The sequence below is a fragment of the Enhydra lutris genome, unplaced genomic scaffold, assembly GCF_002288905.1.
Source record: "Enhydra lutris kenyoni isolate GAN:26980312 unplaced genomic scaffold, ASM228890v2 scaffoldscaffold39, whole genome shotgun sequence".
Classification (NCBI taxonomy): Eukaryota; Metazoa; Chordata; class Mammalia; order Carnivora; family Mustelidae; genus Enhydra; species Enhydra lutris.
Genome location: NW_019154123.1, coordinates 14,057,715 through 14,081,624, shown reverse-complemented (window position 1 = coordinate 14,081,624; position 23,910 = coordinate 14,057,715). Strand labels below are relative to the sequence as shown.

General features: G+C 36.6%; 1 protein-coding gene across 1 annotated transcript in view; it reads left to right on the top strand.

Annotated features, from left to right (window-relative positions):
* LOC111155119 (phosphoinositide-3-kinase regulatory subunit 4) overlaps positions 1-23,910 on the top strand; it is an 81,187-nt gene that overhangs the window by 49,894 nt on the left and 7,383 nt on the right. The window contains exons 10-15 of the mRNA XM_022515184.1: positions 593-794; positions 2,957-3,144; positions 4,158-4,368; positions 6,772-6,937; positions 18,676-18,840; positions 23,260-23,471. Coding sequence (XP_022370892.1) covers positions 593-794; positions 2,957-3,144; positions 4,158-4,368; positions 6,772-6,937; positions 18,676-18,840; positions 23,260-23,471 — 1,144 coding nt within the window. The remainder of the gene's footprint in view (positions 1-592; positions 795-2,956; positions 3,145-4,157; positions 4,369-6,771; positions 6,938-18,675; positions 18,841-23,259; positions 23,472-23,910) is intronic.

Sequence of the window (23,910 nt, the reverse complement as noted above, 5' to 3'; positions counted from 1 at the left end):
TTTCCAGAATTTTTGTTTAGATAGTAAATGCTTATTCAGAGTTACATATTAAAGATAAAGTAGCAGGCACTGTATTAATTTCTTTGGAGATTTCAAAGATGAATTATACTGAATGCTTCCATTTAGAAAGAAAGTTAAGGTACAAATTGTGATACAAAATAGAAGATGCGGGACGTCTGAGTAGCTCAGTGGGTTAAGCCGCTGCCTTCAGCTCAGGTCATGATTCTAGGGTCCTGGGATCAAGTCCCCCATGGGGCTCCTTGCTCAGCAGGGAGCCTGCTTCTCTCTCTGCCTCTGCCTGCCACCCTGCTTGCTTGTGTGCGCACTCTCTCTCTGACAAATAAATAAATAAAATCTTAAAAAAAAACAAACAGAAAATGCCACAATACAGGGTGTTCTGGGAGATCAGAATAGTGAGATGTTCAGTATTGGTACTTTCTTTTTCTCTTGCCTTTTTGTTTGCTTTATTTTAGCATTCTAATTCTTAAAATTTTACAGTAGAATTTAAAATTTGACATTCAGTTGTTAGGCATTCCAATGCCTGTTACTGCTTTTGAAAATAACCTAGAACATATTTTTTTTTTTGTTTTAGGGAATGACAGAGGAAGAGGAAGACAAACTCTTGGCACTGAAAGACTTCATGATGAAATCTAACAAAGCAAAGGCCAATATAGTAGACCAGAGCCATCTCCATGATAGTAGTCAGAAAGGTATCATTGATTTAGCAGCATTAGGCATAACTGGGAGACAAGTTGATCTTGTTAAAACCAAACAGGAACCTGATGATAAGCGAGGTTAGTATATTTTTGTGTGTGTTTGTGTGTGTTTAGCTTATTATTATTTACTTTATAAAGTTAGCTATAGCTAATTAGTAGTAAAATGAAAAATCATATTTTCCAAATGTAATACGTCAAAGTACTATGGGTGACTCCATTATGTAGCAGGAAAATTGGCGGGGAGGAAAAGTAGAGAACTGAATTAACAGTTAAAAATTTATATAGGGACATCAGTTAAGTGTCTGCCTTTGGCTTGGGTCATGATCCCAGAGTCCTGGGATCGAGTTCCACATCAGGCTCCCTGTTCAGTGGGGAGCCTGCTTCTCCCTCTTCCTGCTCTGCCTGCTGCTCCCCTTGCTTGTGCTCTCTATCTGACAAATAAATCAAATTAAAAGAAAAAAAAAAGTTATATAACCTGTCAAAGTCATGGCTCTCTGTGTCAGATCAGGATTCAAACCAAAGCTTGACTCCAGAGCTCTGCTCTTATAATGAGATCATGTTGCCTTTATGGAGATGTATATTGACGATGAATTCCTATTAATCCTTTAAACACCAAGCCAAGGTCAATAGTCTGTGTTAAAATGAAATAGTTATCTAGTTTGTTTTAGTAGGTAATGCCCAGTGAATTGAAAAGAACAATCTTGTTATTAACAATGAAATACAAAGGAGTAGATGTGAGAGAAGACTTAATTGTTTGAAGTTTCAGGATTTAGAACTATCAGCTATTGTGACAAGAATGTTAATAGACATTGACTATATGAGGTTTTTAAGATCTTGTGTGTTCTTCCTTTAACCCTTTTTTTTTTTTTTTTAAAGATTTTATTTATTTATTTGACAGAGATCACAAGTAGACAGAGAGGCAGGCAGAGAGAGAGAGGGAAGCAGGCTCCCTGCTGATCAGAGAGCCCGATGTGGGACTCGATCCCAGGACCCTGAGATCATGACCTGAGCCGAAGGCAGCGGCTTAACCCACTGAGCCACCCAGGCACCCCCTTTAACCCTTTCTGAGATGTAGTTACTTCCAGGTATATGCCTTTAAAAATAGTATCAGAGTTTAAGGGCAGCTGAATTATATTTTTAAATAAACCTCTAACTGCCACACTTGGGGTAAAATTATTTGGAACTTAATTACCTGTGGTTTACATTGATAATAATTAAAACACTGATACAGATTATAAGAAAAACACAAGCACCCCAACAGAAAAATATTGAAGGATTTGAACTTAAAACTGATAGAAGAATAGAAATGCATGTTTGAAAAAATAAATAAATGCAAAACAATGAGATGCCATTTTCTGCCATGTGATCAGCAAAGACTGAATGATACCTATTGTTAGTAAGGGGATAGGGAATAGGCATTGTCATACACTGTTGATAGATTATAAATTGAACATACTCTTTTTAGAAAGCAGTGTCGTTACTCTTTGAGTCACCATTTTCAATTCTGGAAATTTCTTCCAGGAAATACCGATAAGCATGTGAAGAAATATGTATAAGAATGTTCTTAGTTTAAAAAAAAGGAATAATTGAAGTATCCATTAACAGGGGGATAGTTAAATAAACAGTTAGTGTATTTAGTTAAGAGAAAAACAGGTTGTGAAACACTTTATATTTGTACTATTTAATTTTTGCAAAATGATATGGTATATCATTAAACTATATAGTCTGTGAGGTTTACAAAGTTATGGGGGCAATTCACGTTATATTTTCGTAATGCAAGAACTTTGTGTTATTTGATGTACTTTTTGTAATTGGAGAAAGATTTTTTAAAAGTTTCTTTTTATACTCAGGAGGTAAGTGTATAACAATTGATTTTTATATTTGGTTTGTTTGTATCCTAAGTAATACTAGAAATAGGTCATATTTAGCAGTGTAGTCAGTGACATTTGAAAAAGTTGCTTTTATTGTTGGTTCTTGAGATAAAGTGGTTATTTGAAATTGAGCTAGCCTTGCGAAACTAGGAAGCAATTAGGTCTAATTATTAATGCCATTGAAAGTGCATCTGTTCCATTTATCCCAGAGATAAAGTGAGAGTTAATGAGTTGATGTGTAAATATAAATAAATCAGAGATCAGAAAGAACAGATAGCATGTGAAGTCCCTCCCCACCAAAAAAAGAAAAAGCACATATTGATTTCAGGAGTTTCCTTTAGATTGACTGTTCTGAATCTGTTTTTGTAGCTAGAAAACATGTAAAACAAGACTCAAATGTAAATGAAGAATGGAAAAGCATGTTTGGGTCACTGGAACCACCAAACATCCCACAGGCTCTACCTAAAGGGACTGACCAGGAGGTGATTCAGACTGGGAAACCACCTCGTTCTGAGTCTTCTGCTGGCATTTGTGTCCCTTTGTCAACTTCTCCACAGGTACTACCAGCTAGGCAATAATCCTCCTTTTGTTTTTCAATCCCATTCTAACTGTTTTGGTTGTTTAAAGGCTGTGTACTATATTGGAAAAATCAACATGGTGAGTTGTCCTTTAGGGAGGATATGTTTCATTATTTTTTCTTCTTCAAATTTTTATTTAAAATTCTCCTTAGTTAACATATAGTGTAATATTGGTTTCAGGACTAGAATTTAGTGATTGGGCACTTGGATATGTAACACCTAGTGCTCAAAACAAGTATCCTTCTTAATGCCTATTACCCATTTAGCCTATCCCCTGTCCACCTCCCTTCCAGCAACCCTCAGTTTGTTCTTTATAGTTAAGGACATGCTTCTTTCTAAAAACAGGTTTATCTTTAATTTTATAGCCAAGGGGAAGTCTTTAATTATTGAACGTATCTAAAAAGATCTTGTGTTAGAGTACTCACCAATAAAGTGATCTAAAATTGTGGGTTGAAGACATCATTATCAAATGTGATTATAATTATTAACTTGCAGTGAACCTTTTAAAATCTGTTTTTATTCTTCCTCTAATATAACATACCTGTAAAATAGCAAAAATACTCCTGGAAGTCCCTAGTTTGCCATGTGTGAGAAATGTTATGATGATTTTATATATCTGAAATAAATTTGCAATTTAAGGTGACTCTTCCCTAAGCCAATCATAGTTTAAATGAAAATATTAACTGAACCAACTCATAAAATTCTATTTCTTTTCACTTAAATTAATGAGGATTTTTGTTTAATGTTATTGCTGTAATGATAGGTTTTTTTGGTTGTTGTTTTGTTTTTCTTAGTAATGTAGAGGTTTGGAAATGTAATATTTGTAGTTAATTTTTAGTTAGATTTTCACTGAAAAAATAAGTGGATTTAAAACTTGGTACATTAATAAGGAAAAAAGCAGATATAATGAATAGAGAGAAAGAATATTGGTACAGTTTTATCATCTAGTATACTTTGCTTATGACATAAATAGTTATAATTCTGTTTTGCAGCTTCCAGAAGTGACAAATGTCCAAAATAGAAAACCAACAATACAGGTTTTAAGTAGTACAATTTTACCATCTACCTACCAGATTCGGATCACAACTTGTAAAACGGAACTTCAGCAGCTCATCCAGCAGAAGCGGGAGCAGTGTAACGCTGAGAGGATAGCTAAGCAGATGATGGAAAATGCCGAATGGGAAAGTAAACCACCACCACCTGGTAAAAGTGCTACTGCTAGGTAGTTGTATTCTAGTGTGGGTGCCAAAGCCTACCATCTAATGCAGGTTAATTAAAGAAGTAAGAACAAAACTGTCACTTGGAAGCCCAGAGGAGAAGCATTCAGTGAGAAATTTTAAGTCATTATTTGTGGAGTTTGGATCATCTTGGCTGTGCGGGCAACTTGCAGTGTCTTGTTTAGGCTACTTAGTGTTTCAGTCTGTCTGTGGTTCATTTTCTCCATTTATAGTGCTACGTTTTACCTGCCTGCTTATATCATGCCACTTTTTCATAAAATGTCAGTTTTCTTGGAGTAAGCTTCAGCTTTTAATTAGAAGGGTTTAACATCTATTTATTTTCTTTAAAAAAAGGTAAAGCATTTGTAAAGCAATGGGTACTTTATTTATTTATTTATTTATGTTTTAAATATTTTATTTCTTTATTTGAGAGAGAGAATGAGCAGGGAGAAGGACAGAGGGAGAGGGAGAGAGATCAAGCAGGACTTGATCTCAGGACCCTGGCCTCATGACCTGAGCTGAAGGCAGACACTTAACCAACTGAGCCACCCAAGCACCCCAGTAATAGGTACTTCTTAAAAAGAAAAAAATCATCATTTATAATTCCACTACTCAGTGATTAACAGCATTAACATGTTGTGGAAAGATTGCTGTATTTTGAGAAGATTTAAAAGAAACTTAGAGCTATTTGAGATGAAAATGTGGCTCAGCTATGTTAACAGACTTGCCCAGTGTAAATGTGGTGGAGTTAGTTTTTGATATTAGATATGCAGATTTTAAAAACATTTTTAATGAGTTTCTGTATATAGATTGTAATAATAAAAATTTAACTTGAAAACTCAGAGAAGCAATGCATAGTGTGCTTATGTGTAGAGATTTAAAATCCCATGAATTCCTATGTGCTTCCATTGTGTGCTCCAGGGGAAAAAGCTGGTGAAGGTAAATGATTTAAAGATTTAAAAAGTATTATTAAGTGGTAAGTGGCTTCTCAGGTCAAATAATATCCTAGAATAGAATCTGTCTTTATAAGAAGCATTTTATATTTAAGTGCAGCTGTACTTTTTATTCAGTAATCATAAAAAAGGTATCAAGTTTTGAGGTTCAAGAAATGTGCAATGACTGTTGAACATTTGATTTTTTTTCTTTCCACACTTGAATGATTGTGTGAAATTGATTTTCTCTAGAGGGAAATGTTCAATCTAGCCTGATAGATTATCTAGACTTCACGGCAAAGTGTTTTTGATCACCTTCAAATCTAGCATATCCTCCTTAAAAATCACATTCAGCTTTTCTTCCCACACATGTGAACTAGAGATCCAAGGGGAAACTTTTTTTTATTTTAGAGTTTACCAGGTTTGGCAATAGTCTTAGTTTCATTTTTGTTTTCTGATAAAAAGAAATAATTTTATCCTAAAATGACATTGTTATCACTTAATTAGACACTCTGCTGAATCCTAATATAGGACCATCTTTAGCATAGCTTTCTGTTTTGTTTTATGTTAAAATTGATTTAATATTAAATATTAAATGTTTCACTTAATATAAAAGTTGACTCATCAAGGATTGAGGATAGTTATGTGCAAGGACCTGTGCTAGGTACTGTGAATGATTCAGAATGGCTAAGACATGGTCTCTGGCTTTAGCAAATCTATAATTTATTAAAGGAAATTAATCATACACAAAAGAATATGCATAATAAGACAAGTGTATAGATGTCATAAAGAAAGTACTAGAAAATCCATGGGCACTCTGAGCCTGTAATTCGTAATACTATTTAATTAAAATGTTGATGCCATACAATAAATGATTGCAGGTAGAGAGGAAATCAACATTTGGTTGTTTACTATGGACCTCAGATGATGTTAGACACTTTATCTATCTTGCTTATCCATATCCACCCTTTGGGCTAAGTAATATTTCCCTCATTTTACATTTGAGGAAATTGAAGCTCAGTTTAAATAAGTACCTTAAGGTCATACATTGTATTATGGTGGATCTGGGTCTTTGAGACTTTGAGAACAAGCTTGCCTCCCTAGCACTCAGTGTCTCTAGGTATAGGATAGCCATTATCTCTGGCTGTTGGACAAGTAGTCAGGGTTTTTCCAGGTGGTAAATGACTATTGTGCACTAGACCCTAGAGGAGGGCCCCCCCAAGTGCAGTCTTTCTAAAGGCTCCTTGGTCAGCACTTAATTGCTGTCTCAGATGTCTTACTAAATAACAGTAACTGTCACGGTCTAATAGACCACTCTGTATTGTTTAGCTAGTGGTACCCTTTGTTTAGTTCTTATAATTGTTCTCATGCTGGTCATTGTGACTGTAGCTGGAGGTGAGAGGAATATTGTATTTGTAAACTGTAGTTTAAGACCCGACTCCTTTGCTTTTCCTTAGGGTGGCGTCCTAAAGGGCTACTAGTTGCACATCTTCATGAACACAAATCTGCTGTGAATCGAATTAGAGTCTCTGATGAACATTCACTTTTTGCAACATGTTCAAATGATGGCACAGTGAAAATCTGGAACAGTCAAAAGATGGAAGGGAAGACCACCACTACCAGGTAATAATGCTTGGGAGAAGAATCCATTCAGTCAACAAATGTTTATTGAGTGCTCACTCTGACAGGTGCCATTTTAGGAACCAGGGATATAGCAGTAATACATGGACAAAAATACCTGTTCTGCGGAGCTTTCCTTCTTTTTTTTTTTTTTTTTTTTAAGATTTTATTTATTTGACAGACAGAGATCACAAGTAGGCAGAGCAGCATGCAGAGAGAAAGGGGGAAGCAGGCTCTTTGCTGAGCAGAGAGCCCAGTGTGGGGCTTGATCCCAGGACCCTGAGATCATGACCTGAGCCGGAGGCAGAGGTTTAACCTACTGAGCCACCCAGGCACCCCTTGGAGCTTTCCTTCTTATGAGAGGTGACAAACAATAAGCAGCATAAATAAATAAAATATATAGTATGTTAAATGGTAAAAAATTTTGGAGAAAAATAAAGCAGGAAAGAGGGATAGGGAATAGAGTGTGGGGGGAGGGGTAGGTAGAATGTTAAATGAATTGACTAGAGACTGCCTCATAAAAAAGGTATCACCTGAAACAAGGAGAAAGTCATGTAGATATCTTGGGGAAGAGGATTCCAGGCACAGGAAAGGAGGGATATCAAAGGCTCTGAGGTAGAAAGATGTTTGGCATGTTTTGAGGAATAGCAGAAAAGTCTGTGTGGCTGGAGCAGGGTGAGCAAGAGGGAGGAGTAAGAGGAACCAGATTACATAGGGCCTTGTAGGCTATCATAAAGGACTTTGACTTTTACTCTGAGTGAGATGGGAGCCTTTGGAGGATTTCAAGCAGAGGAGACACATGATCTAAGTTAAATTTTAGTAGAATTACTGTGGCTCTTGTATTGAGGATACTGAGCAGTTAGAGGCTATTGCAGTAATTCAAGCAGAGGTGGAGGTAGTGGGAAATGATCAGATTCTGGATATATTTTGATGGTAGAACCAGTAAGATTTACTAAATGGGTTAATGGAGCATGAGCAAGAGAAAAGTAATGATGGAATAGCTAGCTGTATAAGGAAAGCACTTACTATGCCATTGCCCCACTGTTATGGTCAAGATGGAGGCTAGTTATGACTTGAAATCTCTAAGACTCTTTACGCATGATGTGATTTTGGTTAAGTGTGACTTAGATTTGTATGTTTATAGTTATGTCCCTTCTTGATATGTGGTCTGTTTGTCTGCCAGTTCCCCATTTCCCCATTCCCATCAGTCCTACCATATTAATATTTGTTCTGTGCTTAAATTTGGTCTGGATCTGAAAAGCTACTAGAAATCAAAATTGAATTTCTTGTGTAAAAAAAATGTGGATAATCTCTGATGCTTTTCTCATTATCAGTTCAGTAACTACAGTTAATCACAAAATCATCAAACAAAATATCTTTGATAAATAAGAAGTGTACTCTTAACAGTGTAATACAGTTTTGTGCTGTTTATTTTTTAAAAGAGCTCTATGTTTTTGCTTGATTATTTTCATGTTCATTCCTTTTTGGTGTATTACATTGGTCAGAACATAAATCAAAACCAGTAACAGAATCCTGGCTCCATTTAGTAATTTTTTGTCAACACTTTATTATGAAATTTCAAACATGTAAGTAAAGTTGAAAGAGTTTCACAGCGAACATTCATATACTTGCCACATGGATTCTATAATTTTATTCTATTTGCCATGTCATGATATTATCCATCCTCCTATCAGTTCATCTTTTTAAAATGTATTTCAAAATAAGTTGCAGACATTAGTACATGTCCCCTAAACACTTCAGCTTATTTATCATTAGCTAGAGATCAGTACGTGTTTATAAGTTTTTTTTGTTTGACATGAAATTCATATTCTATGAAATGCACAGATCTTAAGTGAACCATTCTGTGAGTCCCAACAAATAACATACACTTGGCAACTTACACCACTCTCAAGATATAGAATGTAGCCATCACACCAGAAGAATGTCCCCTAGTGTCCCTTCACAGAAAATTCCTGCCTTCTCCCTGCCTACAACCATTCTTTTGATTTTTTCCCCAACCATCGTTAGCATTTTCATTAGTATTTTGTCTAAAATACTAATACTCTTTGCTTAAAAGAGTATTTTCTTTACTTTATTTTATTTACTTTTTACTATTTTGTACTTTGTTTAAAATACTAATACTCTTCTGATAATTTTTTTTTCAAATGGCTCTTTGTTACTATCATTATAAGTTGAATTCATTGTCCCTTTATTAGGAGGGGAAGTTCAGTTGACATGTGTAAACCTCTTAAGAAACAACTTGGGGCTACCTGGGTGGCTCAGTGGGTTAAGCCTCTGCCTTTGGCTCAGGTTATGATCTCAGGGTCCTGGGATTGAGCCCCATATCGGGAATCTCTGCTCAGCGGGGAGCCTGCTTCCCCCTCTCTCTCTGCCTATCTCTCTGCTTGCTTGTGATCTCTCTCTCTCTGTCAAATAAATAAATCTTTAAAAAAAACAAACAAACTTGGAATCATTGTTTAACTTTACAAAAGCCTCATTTGTTATTTCCCAAATGATTTTTATTACTGAGCCATGCCTTCTGTATTCCAGTGTCATATTTTAGGGAGTGGTATCCCAGGGTCACATTTCAGACAGTGGTATCCCAGAAAATGTGGCAATTTAGCTGACTGTATAGTCTTTGGGAAGTTTGTATGATAATTAGGAGATTGGATTTCCCCTGGATGCAGCTGTTCTCTTGCTTTTCTGTAACGCCTGCTGTCTTGTTTGTGGAGTGCAGTAGGCCTTGGCTCAGAGGTGCTTCATTCCACAGTGGGGAAGAGAGGAAGGGGACGGAATGTGTTTCCTTTATCATATGCCTTCATGAACTGGATTAGGGGAGAAGCACGCCATTATTATTGCCAGATCCATGTGGGGAACAGCTGGTGGCTGGGAAAGAGCAACAAAACTCCTTTTTCTTAGGAAAAAGTATTTTCTTAGGAAATATTGGTAGGTACATTCTGACTATTGAGGTTTTTCCCCTATGTGTTATGCTGGCTGGCCACCCAGTTCCCGGTCTTGTCTTTTTCATGGAGTATGATTGTGATTTAGGCCACCCAGCTCTTGGCCCTGCCAGTTACTTCTTTCTTGAGTTAAACTGTTGATTTGTCCCTTGGGGACTAGTTTGTGAAAAATTGCTATTTTTCTAATCTCTTACATAAATTTTTTAAAAACTTAATTCTTTATAGTATTCTAAATCATATTTTCTTTATGTGTTTCTTGTGTTACCCTATTTTTGGCTCATTTAGCTTCTCAATTTTAGGAGAGGTTGATGAATTTGGTACTTTTATGTGATGATAGAACATCTCAGTGGAGTTTTATCTCAATGAAGAGTTGACACACTAGGAGAGGTGTGCAAGAAAGTTACAGTGTTGCATATTTTAGAATTGCTGGTGGTGTTGGAGGTTGAAGTTTTTGAGTGGAGTGGCTACTCTGAAGAAAAGGGAGCGTAAGGGCCTGTAAAAGTCCTGAGGATGCCTGAGGACTTGATCTTTGCCAGTTGAATTTTGGGGATAGGAAGAGTGGTGGTCAGGAAAGGAGAATGAAGAAGCAATTTAAGTTACATCTGCAACGGAAGAAAGAGTTTTAAGAAAGGAATTTAGAGGCAGCTCTCAAATGCAATGAAAAAGCCAACTAGCATGAAAACCTAATAAGGTCATTGGGCATTCTCATACAGTGTCCTTTGGTGGAATGCAATCAATATAGCCATCATCCTTGGAGGGCTTTTTGATAATATATATTATAAGCACTTATGATGTCCATATCCTAAGGAAATGACTATGAATGAACTCAGAGATTTAGTTTTAAAGGATGTTCAGATTGGCTTCCTTTATAATAGTAAAAAAATTAGACTAGAGGTTCAGTAGTAGAGGTAAAATTGGATAAGTTAGTGCTGGTGCAAATATAAAACTGATGTGGGAATAAGTTTTTTTGATATAAAATATATTGATACATTGTGTGAGAAAGTAGGCTTGAGAAGTAGGTTTAAGAACTCACATAGGGTTTCTATTTTTGGAATGACAAAATAAGGATAGAACACTAGTAGATACTGTCAAAATCAAGTTTTTCAGAACTCTAGAAATTAACTAAGTCCTGCATTAGTCTGAATAGTATTATTCAAAAAATCAGCTGACTTAGAACAGTGAGCCATGTGTTCTCTAATTTTATCCCCTTTTAGCTAACAGTGTGGTAGCTTTGAAAACTAATAGTCCCCCAACCTTTTATCATGCTGTGCCATAACTTTGAAAATCACAGTCCCACAACTGTGGTAGCCCTGAAAACCAGCAGCTTAGTAGTGACTAGAGGGGTCATACATGCTAAAAAGCCCCATTTCTAGAGAATTGTCACTATTTGACCTTTTTGCCAGTTTTCTGAAAGCTCCGTTCTCAGTGTCTATCTTTATTTGATCTGACTCAACCTATTCTTTGAGAAAAAACTGCCCACAGGGCATTTGTTGAAATTATTAATGCTGTTTGTTTAACATTGCAGCAGCTTGTTTGCTGTTTATTTAACAATGTAGCAGCATTACTGGTTGTAGCTAACAAGAGGCTAACAAAAAAAACTTACGAGGAAGAACTAGGGAATGATATGTCTTTAGGGGCCTTTGAAAAGTTCAGACATATTCATGGGTATCTTTAAGGCCACATGCATGTATAGGGTTATGTGCATGCTCAAGAAAGAACTGAGAAGACCCTGAGTTTTTGCCTCTGGCTGACCTTGAGACTGTGCAAAGAGGAAATGAAGGATAAGGCAGAGTTGTAAACTGTTTTGTTGAAGGTGTGCCACAAACACAGTGAACCTCAACAAAGGCTAGAACACTTATCATTTCAAGGCAGGTAAGGAAAGGAAATGTCTGTCTAGTCATTAGCCAACCACTAAGTTAACTGAACAAAGACTTTAGTGGCTATGCATGAGAAAGATTATGGACTTTAGATAATTAATCCTGGAAGAGTCACTAAATAAACAGCAAAAACCTTGGGATATTATTTCCAAAATTGACATATGAATTAGAATATCTAGTTTTGAACAAAAAATTGCAGGTCAGGAAAAGAAACAGGAAACTATGGTCTATACACAGGAAAAAAAAAACAGTGGAAACTATTCCTCAGTAATCTCAGTTATTAGACTTACTAGACAAAGACTTTAAGTTAGGTATTAAAAATTAGGTATCAAATTTAGGTATCAAAGAATTAAACCAGGTCTAAAGAATTAAAAGTGAGTGAAGAAAATGTCTCACCAAATATACATATCAATAAGGTTATAGAAATGATCAATAGAGATTCTGGAGTTGAAAATGAAACAACTGAAAAAATGAAATAAGTGAACTAAATGAAAAATTCACAAGAGAGGCCGTACAGATTTCAGCTGGCAAGAGACAAAATCAGCTGAGGGTAGATCAGTTGACATTATCCAAGCAAAGGTGCAAAAACTAAAAAACAATAAAGAAAAAAGAACAGAGCTTCATGGGCATGCAGAACACTATCACAACATACACATAGTAGAAGTCCCAGAAGGCAAGAAAGAGAAAAAGGAGGAGAAAGAATATTTGAAGAAACAGTGGCTAAGAACTCCCCAGATTTGGAAAACCTTAATCTGCACATTTAAGCAGCTCAGTGCACTCCAAGTAGGTGTGGCCATACTAGACACAAGATAAGCAAACCTTTGAAAGAATCTTGAAAGCAATGAGAGAAAAGGGACTTAATGCATACAAGGGATCCTCAATAAGATTAACAGCTGGCCTTTCATCAGAAATGGTGTAGACTGGAAGTCAGTGGGAGGACATATTCAAAGTGTTGAAAGAAAAAGACTGTCAACTGATAATGCTATATCCAGAATGTCCTTCAAAAACAAAGAAGAAATTAAGACATTCCAAAGTCATTAAAAACAGAGAATTTGGTGCCTGGGTGGCTCAGTGGGTTAAGCCTCTGCCTTCGGCTCAGGTCATGATCTCAGGGTCCTCGGATTGAGTCCCGCGTTGGGCTCTCTGCTCAGCAGGGAGCCTGCTTCCTCCTCTCTCTCTCTCTGCCTGCTTCTCTGCCTACTTGTGATCTCTCTCTGTCAAATAAATAAAATCTTAAAAAAAACAAACAAACAGTACTTATTACTAGGAGATTTTCCCTAAATGAAATACTTAAAGGTATCTTTGTGTTGAAAGAAAAGGACACAAGACAGTAACTTGAATTCACATGAAGAAATAAAAAACATTGATAAAGGTAAATATATAAGTAAATATAAAAGTACAAATCATTTTTAGAACTCTTTTTACCTATTGTCTTATTTAAAAGATAACCACATAAATAATTATAAAACCATGTTTATGGGCTCGTAGTATATAAATCTAGAATTTGTGTGACAATAATAGTACAGAAAAAGGAGGAAGGAACAGAGAGAATTTGGAGCAAAGTTTTTGTGTATTAATGAAATTGGTATTAATCTGATCATCTTTAGATATCAAATGTATTTCCCAGGGAAACCACTGGAATAAACCTTTCAAAAACATGAAGTATAAGAAACAACAAAGGAATTAAAATGGTATACTAAAAAATACATTTTAACATAAAAGAAGGCAGTAATGGAGGAATACAACAACAATAACAACAAAACCTGTGTAAGACAGAGAAAACAAATAGCAATATGTCAAACATAAATCCTACCTTTTTGATAATCATATAAATGTAATCAAAAGACAGAGTTGGCAGAAAGTATGAAAAAAACATATGACTATGTGCTGTCTACAAGAGACACTTTATTCAGTTTTAAAAATTTTAATTGCAGTATAGTTAATATATGGTATCATCTCAGTTTCAGGTGTACAATACAGTGATTCAATAATTCTGTACATTACTCAGTGCTCACCATGATAAGTGTACTTTTAATCCCCTTCACCTATTTAACCCATCCCCCCAACCCACCTCCCCCTGGTAATCATCAGTTCTCTATAGTTAAGAGTCTGTTTTTTGGTTTGTCCCCTTTTTTTCTTTGGAAACAAACTGTACATATGAATGATATCATAAGGTATTTGTCTTTCTTTGAGTGGTTTTTTTTTTCACTTAGCATTGTACTCTTTAGATCCATCTATATTGTTGCAAATGGCAAGATTTCATTCTTTGAAATGAGTAGTATTCCATTGTGTATATATACCACATCTTTTATCCATTCATTGATCAGTGGACCTTGGGCTACTTCTACATTTTGGCTGTTGTAAATAATGCTGCAATAAATATAGGGGTGTATATATCTTTTTGAATTAGTGTTTTCATATTCTTTGGGTAAATGCCCAGTAGTGCAATTCTGAATCATAGGGTACAGTAATCCAATTTTTAATTTTTGAGGACCCTCCATACTGTTTTTCACAGTGGCTATACTAGTTGGTATTCCCACTGATAGTGTATGAGGGTTCCTTTTTCTCCACATCTTCACCAACACTTGTTTCTTGTGTTTTTAATTTTAGGCATTCTGACAGGTATGAGGAGATATCTCATAGTGATTTTGATTTGCATTTCCCTGATGATGAGTTATGTTGATCTTTTTTTTTTTTTTTTAAGATTTTATTTATTTATTTGACAGAGATCACAAGCAGGCAGAGAGGCAGGCAGAGAGATAGAGGGATGCAGGTTCCCCGCTGAGCAGAGAGCCTGATGCGGGGCTCGATCCCAGGACCCTGGGCTCATGACCTGAGCTGGAGGCAGAGGCTTTAACCCACTGAGCCACCCAGGCTCCCCTTATGTTAACCTTTCATGTGTCTATTGGCCATCTGTATTTCTTCTTTGGTAAAATGTTTATTCATGTCTTCTACCCATTTTTTCATTGGATAATTTGTGTTTTTGGTGTTGAGTTGTGTAAGTTCTTTATATGTTTTGGATACTAACCCTTTATCAGATATGTCCTTTGCAAATATCTTCTCCCATTCAGTAGATTGTCTTTTAGTTTTGTTGATTGTTTCCTTTGCCTTGCAGATGATTTTATTTTGATGTAATCCCTCCCCACAGTTTATTTTTGCTGTTGTTTCCCTTGCCTCAGGAGACATAGCTTAGAAAAATATTGCTATGGCCCATGTACAAGGGATACACTTTAGATTCAAAGACACAAGTTAAAAGTAAAAGGATACACTATGTAAACAGTACCTAGAAGAGAACTGGAGCAGCTATATTAATATTGGACAACATTAACTTTAAGACAGAAGTTGCTATTATAGATAAATAAGGAAGTTTTATAATGATAGAAGAGTCAGTGTATCAGGAAAACATAACAGTTGCAAACACATGCACCAGATAACACATCCCCCAAATGAAACAAAAACTAACAAAATTGGATAGTTCAAGTAGGCATAAGATCAACAAAGAAAATAGATTTGATCAACACTACAGACTAACCAGATCTAGAGATTTTAATAGAACACTCCACCCAACAGTAGCAGAATATAAATTCTTTTCAAGTGCACATGGAACACTTTCCAGATTAAACCATATATGAGGCCATAAAACAAGCCTCAGGAAATTCAAAAGCATTGAAACATATTAACCTATATGTTCTCTAACCACAGTAGAATGAAACTAGATATCAATAACAGAAAGGTCTGAGAAATTGACAAATATATGGAAATGAAACAGCACATGGCTAAATAACCAATGGTTCAAAGGGAAGTTAGAAAATACTTTGAGATGAATGAAAATGAAAACACAACATGCCAAAACTTACGGACGGTAGCTTAAAGGAGTGTTTAGAGACAAGTGAGATTTCACCAAAGTTACAAACATTTGTGCTTCAGAGGACACTGTCGAGAAAGTGCAAGGACAACCCCCAGAAAGAGAGAAATACTTGTAAATATAAATATACACCATATATATATATACACTTTTTCAACTCAACAATAAAAGGACGACTAAAATATGGATGATAGATTCAAATAGATGTTTCTCCAAATAGGACCAATAAATATACAGAAAGCTTTTCCACATGATTAGTCACTAGGGAAATGCAAATCAAAACCATAGTGAGATACCACTTCACACTTGCTAGAATGGCTATGGTTAAAAAGACAGTAACAAGTGCTGGAAAGGATGTAGAGAAACTGGTAACTTTATATGTTGCTGGTTGGAATGTAAAATGGTGCAGTAACGATGGAAAATAGTTGGCTGTTTCTCAAATGCTAAATACAGAGTTACCTAATAATGACCGCTCAATTCTATTTGTAGGTATAAACCCAAGACAGTTGAAAACATTTGTTCACATGAAAAGCTATACACACGTGTTCATAGCAGCAGCATTCATAATAGCTCAAAAGTGGAAACCACAATGTCTTAAGCTATGAATGGACAAACAAAATGTGGTGTATCCTCTATAGAGTGGAGTATTAAGCCACAAAAAAATTTGAAATACACATGCTACGGCATGGATAAACCTTGAAAACATGCTATGTGAAAGAAACCCGATTCAAAGGTCAGCTAGCATATTGTATGATTCTGTTTATATGAAATGTCTGGAATAGGCAGATCCACAGAGAGAAAGTAGATTAGTACAGATCTTCCTTGGTTTATGATAGGGTTATATATCATGATAAAACCATCATAAGTTAAAAATACTGTTAATTCAGGAGCACCTGGGTGGCTCAGTTGGTTGAGGCCTCTGCCTTCGGCTCGGGTTGTGGTCCCGGGGTCCTGGGATCGAGCCCTGTATTGGGCTTTCTGCTCAAGAGGGAGCCTCCTCCCCTGCCCCCTTCTCTCTGCCTGCCTCTCTGCTTACTTGTGATCTCTCCCTCTGTCAAATAGATAAAAATCTTTAAAAAAAAAAATACTGTTAAGTCAAAAATGCATTCAATTTACCTAACCTATCTAACATCATAGCTTAGCTTAGCATACCTTCAAATGCTTAGCCTACATTAGCCTACAGTTGGGTAGAATCATTTAACACAAAGCCTATTTTAGGGGTGCCTGGGTGGCTCAGTTGTTAAGCATCTGCCTTTGGCTTGGGTCATGGGACCGAGCCCCGCATTGGGCTCCCTGCTCAGCAGGAAGGCTGCTTCTCCCTCTCTCTTGCTCTCTCTCTTTCTGTCAAATAAATAAGATTTTCAAAAAAAAAAAAAAAAAGCCTATTTTATAATAAAGCATTGAATAACTCATGTAATTTGTTGACTACCAAAAGAAAAACTGAATCATTGTAGATTATCATAATGGTTTTAAGTGTGTTAGTTTTTTCCTCTTGTGATCACGTGGCTGCCTGTGAGTTGTGGCTTACTGCCACTGGTCAGCATTGTGAGTAGATCGTATGGCATGTCATTAGCAAGGAAAAGATCAAATTTAAAGTTTGAAGTATGGTTTCAACTGAATGCCTGTTGCTTTCATACCATCATAAAGTTGAAAAGTTGTAGTTGCCAGGAGCTGGGGTAATGGAGGATTGGGGAATGACTGCAGATGGGTACAGGGTTTCTATTCAGGGTGATGTAAAGGTTCTCGAATTACATAATGGTAATGGTTATAAAACTTAGTGACTGTACTATCAATCTCTTTAAGAGAGTGAATTTCATGATAGGTAAATTATACCTCAATATTAAAAGAGAGGGAGAGAGAGCAAACAAATGCAAGAGACTGAACAATAATGGCACTCCTGTGTCTCCCAGTGCCTTGTCCCTGGATCTCTGTACTCATCTACCATACTGGTCCCTTATTGGTATTGTGTTCCAACAAAGCTGTGATTAAGAAAAAGTGAACTAGAGAGTAAAGATTAATAAAAAATACAACATATCATTCCATATTTATTTAAGAAGCAGATATAATATAATCTGCATAGACAACCCTTTGGAAGGTTATATAACAAAATGTTAATGGTGTTTCTGGGGATAGAATTATAAATGTTTTTACTTTTCCATATTCTTTTCTATAGTTTTAATAATTCTTTGTAGTATGTATTAGCTTGCATAATAAAATGAAAAAAGTAGAAAAGATGGAGATGAATAAATTTGGTGATTAGGGACTTGTGATCTTTCAGAAGTATGGCCCCAGAGAAGGATGAGTATGCACCTTATGAAGGAGGTACTGAAGGTACTGAAAGAGGGAATTGGTAATCATGGGAGGCACCCTGTGTAGTTCATATATTCAAGCAGTTTGGCATTGAATTTGAGAAAGGGCAGTAGATAACTGAAGAGGTCAGCATGTGTGTGGGAGAGACTGAATATTATAATAAATATTGTGCATTTATGAGTGTTTTATTATTTACATATTATTTGAGCTTCACTGTGTTCCAAGTAGAGAAGTTAGGGCAGACCTGTTTTGCAGATGAGTAAACTGATACATAGCAAGGTAAGTGGCTTGACCAAGGTCATATGAGTGGTCAGTACTGGAACTCAGGTCTTTCATTCCAAAGGTAGTGTTTTTCCTGCTGTGTCAGGCTGCATCTTAGGAATTACAGAATTACTGAATGCTGCAAGAATAGGGCTTATGGTATTGTAAGAGTGGAAGGAGAGCTGGATGAGGGCAACATGAATGGGAGCTTCAGTTGGAAAGGAGGATGACAGCTTTTCTGATAGGAGAGTAGTGTATGGGGATGGCCATTTGAAAATAGGAGAAGAAAAGTTGATTTTGTGCCAGCGCTTTTGGTCAGGATTCTAAGCTTTGTTAGGAGAGCGAGGAGGTGAAACAGACCTCAAAGCACTAATTTTGTTGGTTAATAGCCATGTGGATATTTACTTAGTAATAGCAATAATAATGCTCTGTGGCCTTTGCAGAAATGCATTGTTTTCTTTTGTACAGATCTACTCTTACATACAGCCGAATTGGAGGACGTGTCAAGACGCTTACATTCTGCCAGGGCTCCCACTACTTAGCCATTGCATCTGACAACGGTGCCGTCCAGCTTCTTGCGATTGAAGCGTCTAAGCTGCCCAAGTCTCCTAAGATTCAGCCTCTGCAAAGCAGGTATCTTCTATCTTTTGTGTTTTTAAAACGGCATTTAGTGCACTAGGATAATTTAATCCTATCTTGCCAGTGTAGTTTGGATCCACTAAGGGCCTATTAGATTGTATTCTTTTTTTTAGCACATGGAATAAATAAAACTGTGTTTTCAGCTGAAATCTGTCACATGCAGTTAGTTTCAGAAAGCTCTGTATATCTTCTTTCTGCCGTAAGGTCAGAAGGGCCACTTTGAACTTGCGGCTCATCCCAGTCTGGAATCTGTTTGAATAACCTAATTATCAGATGCATCTTTTGTCTCAACTACGAAAAGCACAACTCTGGCTGGCTGATTTTTAGAATGTGAATGTTCATTAAAAAAAAAAAAAAAACAACTCAAAATGTCAGCATTTTGTCACTTGGCATTAAAATATCTGAAGTTGATGGGAACATGGAGTGCTGCTTTTAGTCAAATGATTTGCTTATCATTGTAAAACAAAATACTGGCTGGTTCTATATAAGAATTTCCTTCACTTCTTACAAATTGTGGTTGCCTCCGGATTAACACAGGGTAAGACATTTAAAGATAAAGCAGAACAAGTTTTCAACTGACCAGTATGTGCTACACACCTAGGATTCCAAATACGAAGATGTGTTATCCAAATTCCAAGATATGTTAGGCTCTCTAAGACACTACAGTCTAGTGGAAGAAGCAGACCAGTTAACAGATGATTTCAGGTGCAATGTGATAATGTGCCCATGTTACAGGGGTGGGGAGCCAGCTTGCAGGGCATAGGGAAGAAGGCCTGGAGGAGGGGAGACCAGATGTAGGTCAGCCAAAGCAGGGTGGTCGAGAAGGGCATGCAGGCAGAGGGGGAGATCCCATAGAAATAAAGCAGAAGGAGCAAATTTTTATAGTTAAGTGGGTTCTAAGACATGGTGGTTGGGGTAGCTAAGGAAGGAAAGGATGTATGTTGGATCATCTAGGGTTTTATTGTTTATATTATTTTATTTGTTTATAACTTTGTTTTGCCTTTACAATTAAAAATATGCATTATGTTTAAGACATTCACTGAACAGATTTGGGTAGCTTTTGTCTAGGACATATTATATATTGTTTTTAACTAAAAAATACCTGCTTTTTTTTTTTTTTTTAATTGTTTCAGCAGAGGAGGACTGTATCATAGTATAACTATTGAGTTCCATGGAACTTAACCAACAGCTGATGGCAGATTGTGTTGTGTGACAGCTGTGCTGGCTGGACACACAAACGGACATGCACATTCCTCCCATAGGTACCTTGCAGCTGATGGCACTTTCCATTATGAATGTTACTGTCTTCACCCTAAGCAAACATTGACTACACAGATGGGGAGATTGTACCAGAATGTTTAGTAGATTTCACTCTACCTGATAGTGGTTGCTCCAAAGAAACCTTCCATGAGTCTTTTTTTTTTTAAAGTTTGCTTCATTCAGTCATATCAGCTGTTGTCATGCCTCTTAATTATTAGAATTTATGGCATTTGGACTTTTCATCATCCCTCTGGGGGAAATACAGTCAGTATTAGGATGTTTTTAAATATAGTTGCTTATATTTATAAGCTACCTGGGTGGCTTAGTCAGTTAAGTGACTGCCTTCAGCGCAAGTCATGATCCCAGGTCAGGGTCCTGGGATTGAGCCCCACATCAGGCTCCCTGCTCAGCGAAGGGCCTGCTTCTCCCTCTTCCTCTGCTGCTCCCCCTGCCTGTGCTGTCCTGCTCTCTCTCTGTCAAATATATAAATAAAATCTTTTTTTTTTTAAAGTATAGTTGTTTATCTAAGATGTAGAGGTCAGCAAACTATAGCCTACAGTATGACCCATAAGCTAAGAATGATTTTTAGATTTTTAAAAGATTGTAAAAAAATGAATATGCAATAGAGATATATGACTTGCAAAGCCTAAAATATTTACTGCCTGGCTGTTATTTGCTGACTCTTGATCTAAGAGATAAAACTAAAATAGTGTATGCTGCAAAAGCATGATATGTACTGATCAGGGAGGCTGGCCAATATGTTTCTGAATTCTTTTGGGTTTAAGAATGCCTCAGCTTGAAAAAAATAGGCATATCCATATAGTGGAATAGTACATAAAAAGAAACAAAAAGGAACCAGTGTTATTTTATTATTTTTATTATCAGTTATGAAAGGAATAAATAGTTGATTAATGCAACAAGCAATGAATCCTACATTCTTTTTGCTAACGAAAGAAGTTAGACCCAAAAGGCTACTTATTGTATATTTCCAACTGTGTGACATTCTGGAAAGCATAAAATTATAGGGAGGAATTGAGATCAGTGGTAGACACAGGTTGACAACAAAGGGGCTGCACAAGATAATTTTGGGGTGTGCACTTGTTCTCTGTGGTTCTGTGGTAGAAGATCCATGGCTGTGTTTCTGTCATAATGCACAGGACTGTATACCACAAAGAGTAAATTTTACTCTAAAAAAAAATTAACTCAGATATAGGATGAAAGGTAGAATGCAGTCTATGACAAATCAGTCTACTTACTCTACAGATGAAGCATATAGGCACATTGAAGAGTGTGGGCAATAAAGGAGCCATCCTAATACCTGTGGAAAACAGTGGTTTAACTGGACACTGCAAGGTGAATGACAGAAGGAACTGAAATCACTGTTCTAGTTGGTTATTTGTCAGAGGAATATGTTTTATCAATTCCAAAACTACTTTAATTGTATGCTAAGGTTGAGCAATAGGTAAGTATGTAGGTAATGAGAGCCAGGTTTCTCACTGCTGAGGAAAGAAGTTACAAATATGAAAAGGGGATTGCTGAAATGAACCCTCATGCTAGATAGATATGAATATGGACTCAGTATCAATAGGGACTCATGATATATGTATATGCATATGTGTGTATATATATGTGTGTGTGTGTGTGTTTGCATACATATGCACACATACACATAAAAGGATAGAGAAGTACAGATAATGTATGTAGCTATGAGGTGTCATATACATATTTTCTAGCTCTGGCCATTGAGAGGGACTAGAGCAGGGATACCTCCATAGCAGTGAACACTTAGCACATAGACCTTGGCTTTTAAACACCATTCTCCTGGGCATCTGGGTGGCTCAGTCAGTTGGGCATCTGACTCTTGATTTTGGCTCAGGTCATAATCCTCAGGGTCGTGGGATTGAGCCCTATGTCAGGCTGTATGCTCAGCAGTCTGCTCAATATTCTCTTTCTCTCCCTCTCTCTCTCTCTAATAAATAAATAAATCTTTAAGTATCATTCTCCCATAAAAGGAACCAGGGCTCCTTGGAGAACTGGTTGATTCCAGGTCTGAGCAGTGAAAATACAAGATGAGTCTTGAGTATCTTGTGATGTCAGAAAGTTAGGAAGTGGTTCAAAAAAGGACATTGAAAGGGCATCGGAGCCAACCTGAGGGAGCTTCCTGTGGCCAAAATTGGAACAACTTGAGCAACAAAACAGTAATACTAGTATTGGGTTACAACTCAGAGAATAAAATAAATATCCACAAGTCCATACTGATACAAATAAGTAAATGAATAAATAAATTAATGGGGGAAGAAGTGACCAATCTTCTTTACAGAAGAATTCTAATCAGTAAGTATAGAAGGAATGAGGGAAATAGTCACCATTAGAACACCACTGGTATGATCTATCAAAGGATTCTAAAATTTGTAGACAAAACTTCAAGCAGAAACAGGATTTTTATGTGGTCTCAAAAGTATTTGCCCTAAAGATTGAGTAGTTATAAAGGAAAAAATAATTTTACAGTGGAGAATCTTGGTAGATGCCACCTTAGCCAAATGATTAAGGTTAATATCACCACTAATATGTTTGAATTAGCATCAGGTACTTCCTCATAAATGCCCTGAGAAATTATTTTGTGGTCTTCCAATAAGGCATAGACTGGGTGAGAACACATGAGGCAAACCCAAATGGAGGGATATTCTATAAAATAACCAGTAATCTTGAAAAATGTCACAATCATGAAAGGCAATCAAAGACTAGGGTCAGATAAATACATGACGACTGAATGCCATGTGGTATCTTGTTTTGGATCCTGGAACAGTGAAAGGACATGAGTGGAAAGCTAATAAAAATCTGATTATGTTCTGTATTTTATAAGCATTGTACTAAGATTAATTTCTTAGTTTTGATAAATTTTCTGTGATTATGTAGGTTATTAACATGGGGGGAAGCTGGGTGAAGGATATATAAGAATTCTGTGTACTATTTGTGCAACTCTTCTGTAAGTCTGAAGTTATTTTAAAAAATGCCTCAGGTATCATTGGCTTGATGGGTCACAGTTGTTATTTCTTGACTATGGTTAGAATATAAATTTATCTTAAATAGAAGCTGGTCTATGTTTTCAGTGATGAGAAAAATCTTTACCTTTTGCTTTGTGTATTTCTTTAGAATTCTAGACCAGAAGGATGATGGTTGTGTCGTGGATATGCATCACTTCAACTCTGGGGCACAGTCTGTTCTCGCCTATGCCACTGTGAATGGCTCTCTAGTTGGTTGGGACCTCAGGTCTTCAAGCAATGCATGGACACTAAAGCATGATCTGAAGTCAGGCCTCATCACTTCCTTTGCTGTGGACATCCACCAGTGCTGGCTTTGCATTGGTGAGCTGATTTGAAAGTCATTGACTAGGTTGTGAATGCCACTAATATCTGGAATTGCCTTCTTGTGAAAGTTTTTTCCTTTTTCATCATTGGTAATCCCCCGCCCCTTTTCGGGGGGGTGGGGGCGGAAGAGAAGGGAAAGAGAGGGGAATCCCAAGCAGGTTCCAAACTCAGCTCAGAGCCTGACACGGGCTCAGTCTCACAACCCTGAGATCATGACCTGAGCCAAAACCAAGGCACCTCCTCATCTCCTTTTTTTTGATTATTACATTATAATCACTTGCAATTTAATTTTTTTATTAAAAAATTTGAAAGATTTCAGTATCCCAATGCCTAAAAGTTTCCTTTTTCTCTTTGTTCTTAAATGAGCCTCTTTGTAATCATTATAGTGATCAGATTTTGTGGCATTCTGTTATCCTGCCAGGGAAGCAGCAGGCTT